At 43.3% G+C, this 11,291-nt stretch overlaps 1 protein-coding gene across 1 annotated transcript in view; it reads left to right on the top strand.

The window, feature by feature from the left end:
- Window positions 1-859: 859 nt before the first annotated feature.
- TOX3 (TOX high mobility group box family member 3) overlaps window positions 860-11,291 on the top strand; it is a 78,893-nt gene continuing 68,461 nt past the window's right edge. The window contains 1 exon segment of the mRNA XM_050904189.1: window positions 860-1,215. Coding sequence (XP_050760146.1) covers window positions 1,114-1,215 — 102 coding nt within the window. The 5' untranslated portion in view covers window positions 860-1,113.

The raw sequence follows: 11,291 nt of genomic DNA, 5'->3' as shown, positions 1-11,291 counted from the left end.
TGACTAACCAAATTTGGATTATTAGTGGATTGCTTTGACAGTTCAAGAAGGGTTATGTGAGGCAGGCTACTGTGTTTTAAAGTCTTGCTCTTGACAGTACATTAGAAAAAAATCTCCTTTCTTCTGCCACCAACCTGACGCTGCAAGGCAGCGGTGTCAATCAGTAACGTGCATTACCAAAAAAAAAAAGAAGAAAACTGGTGGAAGCGGTGAAAGTTACTCACCTGGAACCTTCCACGAACGAGGACAGCCATGGGAAGGGCCGGCTGCCGCCCGCCCGCCCGCTGCCGCTCGCCGCTCCCGGCCCCGATCCCGGCCCGGGCGGGCGAGCACCGGCGCGGCCCCCGCACCGGCCGCCGGGGGCGGCAGCGGGCGGGCGGCGGGAGGGGCGGCGGCGGCGGGGCGGGGAGGGGCGCGGGCCCCGGTCGCTCCTCCCGGGGAGCGGTGCCAGCGCGGCGCCGGCTCTTTCGGCACTTCGCCCCGCGCTCCGCAGCCCGCCCCGGCCGGCGCAGCCCTGTTGCACCAACTCCGGGGCAGCTGCCCCCTCCCCGGCAGCCGCGGGGCGGCTGTGACATCGCAGTGCCCGGTCCCCCGGCCCCGCGGGCAGGCGGCGGCGGCGACGGGCTCTCCCCCCCCCCCCCCCCCGCCTTTGTCGGCGGCGCGGGCAGGCTGCGGCGGGCAGCGGCGGTCGGTCCGTCCGTCCGCGCCGGGCGCGTGGCTCCTTTGTGTACAGCAGCTGCTTCTGAATGCGGAGGCAAAGCCCCTGGCTTGGCACTGAGCTTTTAAAAAACAACAACAGCCCTCCCTCTCTCTCCTGCCCTCCCTTCCTTCCCTCCCCTCCTCCCGGCGAGGCGGACGGGCACCCACCTGGGCTCCGCCGCCCACCTCTCCTCTCCTCGTTTACCTGCACTTTTCGGCCGCCTCTTTCCCTCGCTGTCCCCCGCCGCTTCCCTGCCCTCGTTCGTCACCGCTCCTCGGGAAGGCTCGGCGCCCCGCAGCTCCGGTCCCTCGGCGGTTTGCCCGCGCCCCAGCCCCGGGGAAGGCACCTGAAGGTGGATCTATTAAACCTCCCGGCGGTCTCTCCAAGTGCACTTCTTGGACCAAAGCACCGGCATGGATGTAAGATTTTACCCGGCTGCGGCGGGCAGCTCGCTTCCCGGAGACCCCTCCAACCTGGACTTTGCCCAGTGTTTGGGTTACTACAACTACAACAAGGTGATTATTAATTCCCGCGTGTATTAATTCCTCGTGCTGCTGCCGGGGCCGGCTCCCCGGGAGCCGGAGTCTGGGCTCTGTCGGGGCGGGGAGGCTCGGGGCTGCGGGATGCCCGAAAGCCCCAGGCGGCGGGGTACGCCCGCGGCTCTCTGCGGGGCCGTGGGACGCCCGTCCCCGGCAAGTTGGAGGCGGCGAGTGCCGGCGGGGCCGGGGCAGCCGGGCAGGGCGCCCCGCGCCGCCTCCCTCCGCCTGCCGCGGCCGCGGCGGGGCTCGCCCGGGGGGGAGCCGCCCGCCAGGCCGCAGCCGGCCGTCGCCTCGGCCCGGCGCTTGGGCGTTCCGGTTGAGTTCGGAAGCCAGAGAGCCCCGGGAGTAACTTCGGGGTGCGAGTCCCTCTCCCCGCGGCCAGGGAACAAAAGGCGGCTTTGCCGAGCGCGCAGCCGTTCGTGGCTCGGGCCGGGACTTGCTGAACTTTTCCCCGGGCTGGAGCGGCTGCGGCTCCCCCGGCGGGTCGGGCAGAGCTCTGATGGAGCTCGGGCGTCCCTGCGAGGGAGGGGAAGGGACGCCTGCCTCTGCTCTGCTCTGCTCTTTCGGATGATTCCGGTTCTGTTATGGCAAGTCTCTAACTAAAGGATTATACCAGACAGGAGGGTTATCTAAAAGTACATCAGCTGCTAGCACGGGAAGATAACAGACGTTTTGATTTGAGGAGGGTTGTCAGAGAAGTTGCAGTACCACTTCTATCTATTCACACCTTCTCTGTGGCGTGTGTAGTTTATGGAGTAAACATTACCGTCAGAAGCAGTAGTCGTTTCCCAGTGCCTACCTTCATTTACAAAAATGTTTTAATAATACGGGGATGATTTGCTTCACAAAATACCCAAATCTGGGAAAGGCAAAGTTAAGAATGACACTGTGACTCATGCTATTTTGAAAAAGACTTAGCTGTTTGCACTGTGATGTGTCAATAGCACATTGAGCTATTAGCACTGGGCCCTCACACATGCACATAAAGATCCCTTTCACACTGTGTTTTTCCTGGTGCTATGTTTGTCCAACCTCTGGGGCCTTTTGTGAGGCACTGTATGAGATGCTGGGGAAAAGACGGGTGCTGCACAGAGTCTAAACTTATGTTAAAACCTGGTGGTTTTCTTTTTTTTTTTTTTTTTTTTTAGAATCCTTTCCAAATAAGTAGATAAAGTTTGACAAAATACAAAGATCACTTTCAGAGAGAAATAATGTGGGTTCAAATAAAGAGATTCAGTAGCTGAAGAAAACTTTCTCCTAGAGAAATTACTTCTAAATAGACGTCATGGGTATACTTTTCTGTTGCTCTTTACGATAATCTCCATCTCAGCTGCTGCGATGTTCAAGTTTGTCAGTGCCGATTTAGTGGCTGCCTCCCTTGTCGAAAGGCACAGATCTACTTTCACTGGAGATGCAGACCAGTGTTCCGTGGAGCGTGCACAGCTCCTGCCTTTGCGCATGCTCTCTGTGCTGAGGCTATTAGCATGCTGCTTTGTTAGTAGTTAATATAGAAAGACACAGGAGCATGAATTAAAGATGAAATGTCAGCCTTAACTTTGAATGCTGCTAAGGACTTAAAGAGCTCTAAAATGCATACTGAATGTTCACTGTTGTCTGATATGCCAACTAATTTTGGAAACTTGCAACACTTGCTGACAAACAGCATGCTTACTGTAAATTCCACTTATTCAGTGACTTTATTGCGTTACGCATGGTATGCGTTTTTTCAAGCTCTGTTACAGGTTACTGTATGGGTTCTTTTTTATTTTTTTATGTCCAAAATCTTGAATGTCTTCTGAAAATTAGTAGCTTATTGTATCCATTAACTTGCTGCAAATGCACAGTTACATATAACCTTTTGACTGTGTTTCCCTTCATCATACAATGAGAACAGAGCACGCATTCAGAAAAAGTCAAAAGTAACTAACTTTTAACTGAATGCGTTCAAAAATGCATTTCAGTCGCTGTGCTCCTGAACATAATTTTGGCAAATATCTTGTAGGCCAGGCTTCCAATCTGCAGCAGAAAATATTTTAATTAACAGAGTACAGCTTATGATGCATGTGTCTTATAATAGATATCTTTGTATGCAAAAGGCCTGATCCAGAGCAGACTGACACACGCAAAACTGTGTTGCTGTTGCTGTGAGCTCTTGTTTGGCTCAGCTGGGAAAGCAGCAACGTGGTGTACAGGTGTTTCAAGGACGGAAGAGGAATTTGTGAATGAGTTCCTAGAAAGGAGGATCTTAACTGTGTTAATCTAATCTAATTTTCTGCATTGTTTATAATCTGTAACTATAGGAATCATTTTTTAATTATTCTGAAAAAAGAGTACATTTATTTTGAAATCTTCCCTCCCTCCCTTGCTTTCCATCTGTTCTGTCCTTTTCCCTGTGTTCCTAACGAAAACAAATGATTACTCTGTTAGGCACTGAGATGACCAGAAGGCATAGAAAAAAAGAGTTGAAATATTTACTCTGCTGAAGTAAATGGGAGAACTATTATTGATTTCACTAGGGACAGTATTTCACCTCAAGTCTTTCTGGAACTCATTTGAGTATCCTGCCCACTCATCCGTGCCTGCTTCATTGTTAGGAGCTGAATCCATAGTCTCCTTGTGACAGTGACATTGCCTGTGACAACTGCCGGGAAGCAGGAAGTGTGACGGCAAGAGTAAACACGCTGCGTGGTTGTGTATACATGCAAAAGCAGAATTATTTATGTGAAAATATTCTCAGGATCATTAAGACATAGAGTTGATGGCATATGGCCTGCCTGTGGAAAACTATCTTGTATCGCAATATCTAAAAATATTGCACATAGAGCCTTTTAGTGTTAATACATTGCACCCTGTGAGACAATGCTGTCTTCCACCTGCATGCTTTAAACACATTTTCCCAGGGCTGTGCAGTTTTTTCCTTTTGTGGGTACAGCACTGGCAGAAATGTGGCAGACTGACCCATGAATCCCCAGGCAGGACGTGGGATTTCACGTTGCCCTGTGAGCAAGGGACTAGCAGTGGGAGCGGAATTGCAGCGTGAGTCCTGGGCTTGTAACCACGCGTGCTTGGGAGCTGTCCTGGCCCATACCTGCAGGTACCCTTCAGTTGGACTCCTTCCCACGACTGCTTTTTAAGAGCAATGTTGTGCTTTTGAAACTGGTTGTCAATACTGGATAAGCAGACCTAAGGATAAGGGATGTCACCTCGGGGGTTTTTTTGGGGGAGCATTAGTTTTGAGTATATGACAGGCGTTTGGAAATGGACTAACATACATAAGTATCCCTGCCATTATTCGTAGTACAGCAGTTTCTAGAAGATTCCAGATTGGGATTATTTTTGTTGAGATGGTATGCAACATGGTAAACACATGTAAAGGGCAAAAGAGGAAATAAAGACACAGAAATACGGTGATTTGTCCAAGGTTATGCAGTCGGTCACTGACATAATCAGGGCCGCAACCAAAGTATTCTGAGATTCAGTCCAGTGGTTTATGCTGAATCTCATTTACTCTAATAGGATTACTTACATGTTTAAAGTAAAGCATGTGCTTAAGTGCTTTGCTGGATCAGGGCCATATTTGATAAGTTTTCAGTGCTGGTGTGAGAGTACATAACTTGACCTTGCATGTGTCTGGCTGGTGGTGGTTCGGGATAACAGTGATCCACCTCTGCTTCATGGAATTGCACGAGTGAAATCACGGTCTGCCTGTTTCTAGAAGAGTCCTGCTGTGGTGTGCTAAAAAAAAATTCACCAAAAAGTAGCTATAAAAATTACGGAAAGTTGAAAGAGACCAGCTGTTGTAAAACATTCTGCTTCTGTTTTGAGCCCTTTTATGGTTCTGCAGATGGAGAATGATTTTGGACATTTGCTATAGTTGAGTGGTTTTTTCTAAACAAACTTTTTCACTTATTGAGTGAATTACATGTCTTGTGCTAAAAATATTTGGGGAACTACTATTCATCATAGCAAATACATTTTTTTTAATTAAAGGAACCATACTTCTTATAATGCAATTTGAAAAAGGGAAAAGAAAACTCCAAAACCTAAACACGTACAGCTCAGTGCTTGAGTTATCATTATATTAAATTCCAGAATCCTTATTTCATTATTGAGCTGTCTACATTTTATAATGTTTATCTCTTCTACACAGATTGTCCTTGAAGGATACACATTTCAAACATACATACCTTAATTTAGGCACTAGCATACGTATGTGAATGTCAGAGCTTGATGTTTTTGGCTGAAATATTTTGCATTTTACAAAGGAAGCTCAGGAAGGTTATCTTGTTCTTCCAGAGGTAAAGCAAAGACAGCAGTAGTTTAGTAGCATGCTAAACTGGGGCTATAAGTCATTCCTGTTAGTGTGTGTTGTTAGGAAAAAATGGATTACAGTTATGCAAACGATTGAAAATTACTCTTCTTGCAAATTTAGCATGGCTATATATGCATAGGTTTTTCTTTCATATAGCAGATGGTGAGAGACAATGGGTGCATGTATGCTGTTAAGATAGAAAGCTCTATGCTCACTCATCATCTGCCTTGCATATATGCTAGTTTACATCTGGGCTCTGCTCTGATGCAGACGGGGTAGTCTCTGGTGACTGGAAGCTGATGCGTGCTGTGGTCATGCGAGTACCTACAGTCTGACCATGGCAAAGGTGGCCCCAGGAGGTGGGAGAGTGCCAGAAAGCACCAAGGAGCTCCCACAAAGTAGAGGCTAGAGATGCATAAGCAGAGACACAAATATGGCTCTTGCTGGAGACAGTTTAAGTAAGGTGTCCTGGTTTCAGCTGGGATAGAGTTAATTTTCTTCTGAGTAGCTGGTACAGTGCTGTGTTTTGGATTTAGTGTGAGAATAATGTCGATAACACACTGATGTTTTAGTTGTTGCTAAGTAGCGCTTATCCGAAGTTAAGGACTTTTCAGTTTCCCATGCTCTGCCAGCAAGCAGGTGTGCAAGGAGCTGGGAGGGAGCAGAGCCAGGGCAGCTGACCTCAACTAGCCAAAGGGGTATTCCATACCATGGAATGTCATGCCCAGTATATAAACAGGGGGAGTTGGCCAGGAGGGGCAGATCGCTGCTGGGGCATCGGTCAGCGGGTGGTGAGCAATTGCATTGAGCACCACTTGTCTTTTCTTGGGTGTTATTTCTCTCTCTTTTTTTTTTTTTGTTATATTCCTTTTCATTACTATTATTATTATATTTTATTATTATTATTAGTTAGCATTATATTTTATTTTACTTTAGTTATTAAACTGTTCTTATCTCAACCCACGAGTTTTACCTTTTTTTTTCTTTTTTGATTCTCCTCCCCATCCCACTGGGAGTGGGGAGGAGTGAGCAAGCAGCTGCATTGTGCTTAGTTGCTGGTTGGGGTTAAACCACGACATAAGGGTTTGGGAAATTTCTGTTGCAGTATCAACTCAGTAAATGCCGTTTTATCTTCAGTATTTCCCACTGATCTTCTGGCACATGTAGCAAGTGTGCTGAACTGCTGCTTTCCCAGAACAGCCCTCCCCTGCCTCTGATATCTCAAAACCTCAGGATTATGCAGGCAACTACTGCTGGGGAGCAAAAAAGTTCCCAAAATACTTGACTGTCCAATCCAGCACTAAAAATGTTGGATATATGATTCCTAGTGCTTGGAAGAGGAAGTGCAATGATCAGATGAGTATGTCCACAAGAATACAAATTACAATTTGTATCATCACCACGGCTTGCATTACGCTGTTTTTCAGGAGCAATCATCCCACAGGTTTCGTGACATACTTGAAGAGCTAGCTGTGAAAGGAAGCCTCTATGTGCCAAAGGCAGCAACTGTGCAAGAAGCTATGTTGCTCAGAATGAGCATGTCTAATGGTGATACTAATCGGATTGTGCAGTGCACAATTTTTCTGTTGCTCAAATAATGCAGCTCCTACACTTGTTATTTGTTATCAAGACATAAGGAGTTGGTTGTATACAAAGTATACTTAATAGAAGTCGATTTTAAAAATATTTTTCAGATGTTTTCATTACAATGGGTTACAATTGTATTAGTAAGATACTTGTAGTAATGTACAGTAGTATATGAAGAGTTTGAGTTCAATGCTTAGAGGTAATCTGGAGTACTTACAATATGTGTGGAAATGACTAGTGCGTGTGTTCTAAAATAATAATTTGTAGCAATCTCAACTCTGTGTGCATGCCATGGACATGGACGCCGACTCACATGTCTGGCTCTAGAGTGAGGAAATACTGACTAAATCCACTGGGATGATAAGAGCCTCATTCCCATAGCATCACCTGCATCAAACATTGTACTTCATGCAGAGGTACTGAGTCCAGCCTAACCCTATAATGAATTATTACAAATTTCTAATAAAATCTGAAATAGAAACACAGGAAATAACAGCTTATATTCTGTGGCAGATACCTGAAATGAGAGTAGCTTGCGTCGACTGTAAGTTGTGTGACTTGTTTGTTGCAGTTTTGTGCAGTGTCTGGCAAAGCGAGGCCAATCAAACTGTGACCTTTGGGTTGTGCTGCAGGCTTTTATTAGATTTACAGTTAATACATGCCTATATATTCGTTGAATTCTGACACTCCCTAAAAACCTAACTAATGCTACTGAACGATGATAATCTAATTTAAGAGGAGAAGAATTTGTACAGCACTAATCCTACCTTTTTATCTGTAATCACATTTCTCCTGCCGTAAAATTGAGTACTGTTATACAGACCTAATGGCAGGGCTGAATTTTCAAATGCTTCAAACTCTTATCTGATAGGCGTCTTCTATACTGTTACCTGTCTGTGTGATTAGAGTGCCAGTCACCATAGTATCTTCGCGATGATTGCTACCAAAATTGAGAACTCTGAGGTGAAAATCTAATCAAGACTTTAGATAACAATGTCACACAAGAGCCTTCTGGTCTTTGCCACTATGCTCTGTTCAGATAAAGACTTTGATGAGATCATGCTTGCTGCCGCGTTATTCATTATTTATTTTTGTAACAAGATTTTTATTTCATATCTTTTCCACTGCATGTTAGCACGTGTCAAACCAGTCCAGATTCTGTTTTGAATGTATTCTTTCTGTACCTGAAACAATATATTGAAAAATGCAGGCATTACAGGGCTGCTGAACTAGCAAAACCAAGAGGGGACACTGTCATTATACAACTGCTTCTGCCACAGGTACCTCGGATATCCAAACAGATGTTTTCATGAACTTTTTCAGACACTTCATGGTAATGGGCAGACAGGCTGAAAATACTGTTTTCATCACATTAAAAATAACTGAGTTTTATGAGCAGAGTGCTGGAGATATGATTGACCAGTGCTGCAGGCTCAATTCTGTTGGAAAAGGTGTGCTACTAAAACTAGACAATATTAGTTTATTATTGAAAATGAAAAATGTTTTAAACAAACAGTTCATCTACTTTTCAGTTTGTTTGTATAGTTCATGTGCCAGCTATTGGCATCAGTGTTCTCTGTGTACTCCTGCATGGCCAGTTTGCCCAGCAGCCCATGTTTTGTTGAAAAGTCCTGTATAAGTATCAAGAGGGAAAAGAAAAGCAGTCCATTCTCAAAAAGTGGAAGTTGAAAGTATCCCTTAATATCGCTTTAAGCTTGATTAAAAAAAAATTATAAAAAATCATGGATCAAAATGTACTGTTTTTTTTCCCCTGCCACTTGTATCTCAGCTTTGTTAATGTTCATTGGAGACTGATTCAATATGGGCATCTCTCACTCACTTATATGGGCATTAGAGCAGGCCTGCCCTTGGCATTTCATGGGAGAAATTGTTATCAATTCAATGTGTTATTTTTGCTGTTGTAAAGTTATAGCCTCTTACTGACTGGGTCACTATGACCATATGTTATCATTCCTGGCCAAAGCCTTGTGAGAGCTAAGACTAAATCTTATGGAAAAGAGTGGGTTGTGACATAGTGAAGTTAAAAATGAAGGGTGTGTTGGGATGAAATGCCAGGACTGGCAACCTCTGAAGTAAGGGATCTGTTTGTCTTCTGCTTTTTTTTAATTTTTTTTTTTTTGGTTGTTGTTGGCATGACCTTATCTGCTACTGATTGAGGTGAAAGCTGCAGAGGCAATAGCACGGGTATGTCCTCACTTTCCTCATCTGCTTTACAAAGTATGTAATTGATGATTATGTAAAATCATTATGTTAAAGCAGAATATTTCTTGAACAGACACATTTACAGTTGGATTTTCTTTATATTTAATATTCTGAAGAGTTCTGATCAATTGGGCAACCTAACAAAAGGTTGCAAATATGTAAAATTACCAGTATGGTAGGATTTGTGGAAAATGAAGTCTATATGCAGATGGTTTTGGTCACTTGAAGCGAGTTGTCTTCATCTCTCCATTTGGTTTTCTTAAGAAAATTTTTTGAGAGAAACTCTTCTGTGTTTAGCACTCAGAGTGGATATAGTTTACATTGTAGTTCTGTAAACAGTTAATATGAGAGAAATTAGGAATCTAAAAACAAAATAGTTTTAGATATGCAAATTAACAAAGTATTAGGTTTTTTTTTTATTTGGGGGTGGTTTTTTGTTTTGTGTTGGTTGGTTTGTTGGTTGGTTTTGGGGTTTTTTTTGGTGTTTTTTTGGTTTTGGTGGTTTTTTTTTTTGTTTTTTTTTTTTTTTTTTTTTTTTTGCAAGGAACCCATGCATGGAAACAACCTGAGCTGTATGAATCATCCTTTCTATCCCAATGGGACAACTCCTATATTTAAAGTCACTGAATTATATAAAGCTTTGGAGGTTCAGGACATATTTAAACACCTCAATATTGATTAACTGTGTAATTTTGATATGAAAAATTGTGTTAAAACCATTCAAAAATCAATTGCTGAATAGTGGAGTAGCTTATTTTCAGAGCAGATCATATTTATCTGCTGTTCTTTTTATGCTACTCTATAGTCATATGGCTTATACAAATAGTTGAATTTTGAATGGTTTAGGATACTGTATTTCAGTATTACTTTGTTATTAATAAAAGTGCTTTTGTTAAACTGTACTTAAACTGTTTTACTGATAGAGGATTAGCAGTCCTCTACTTTTTAAGCAATTTGCTTGCTTAATAAGAATTTGATTAGGCACGGGGAAAATAGTCATTCTGTTTGCTTTAGTAGGTTAATGCTGTTGCTTTTGTGGGTTCTTGGTAAGCGTGTGGATGAAATGATGATAATAATAGGCGGTCATGTAAATATGGGGATATCATGGTATTGATTTGTTCTAGTGAAAAACTTGATAGTTGTGGTTTCCTACCACAACCCAGCATGGTTCTCTTTTCTCCTATTGTTTTGCTTGATATGGTTTGAAATACATTAATCTTATGTTTAAAAAAAAAAAAAGCCTACTCTATACAGGTGGCAAAATAAACAGAATTTTACAATGTATTTTCTGCTCCTTTTCACAGCAGAACTGTAAGTAAAAACAAGACTGATCTCCAGACCATACACTGGACATATGACAAATGTAAATACATTGTGAGGTGCAAACACGAGAGCTTAATTTAGATTTGCACTACAAAGTAATCATTAAAGTAAATAATATGTTTATACCTATGTGACTTTGTGATTTTCTGAGAGTGTCCAGTAGCTGTATTTTGAATGATAAAATGAAGTAATTTGTGTCAATTTATTTTGTCCTGCCAAATAATTTACAAGTGCAAGATATTATTAAATAAAGGGATTTAACAGATGCTTCTGCTGTCATTTCCTTCTGACATTTTTAAAACCTACTTAAAGTTATCTTTATGCTCCTGTGGTGGTACAGCTGAGACCCAAGGAGCGCATGTGGAGTGCTAAATCAGATGTTATGTCATACAAGGCAGCCTGGCTTCCTAAACGGTGGCTTGCATCATTGCTTCTATGATAGAGATCTACCTTTGTTTATGACATAGCAGAAGTGCTGGTAAGGAAAGCCACCTTTGTTTTGTTCTGGTACCTTCGTCTAAGCCTTTTCAACGTAATAGCTTTGTGCTAGGATCTTGGATGTTTGTAAGATGCATAGGGTATTGTATGGCTTGTTGAAAATATGTAA

The sequence above is a fragment of the Gymnogyps californianus genome, chromosome 12 (assembly GCF_018139145.2).
Source record: "Gymnogyps californianus isolate 813 chromosome 12, ASM1813914v2, whole genome shotgun sequence".
Taxonomy (NCBI): domain Eukaryota; kingdom Metazoa; phylum Chordata; class Aves; order Accipitriformes; family Cathartidae; genus Gymnogyps; species Gymnogyps californianus.
This window is presented reverse-complemented; position numbering and strand designations above follow the sequence as displayed.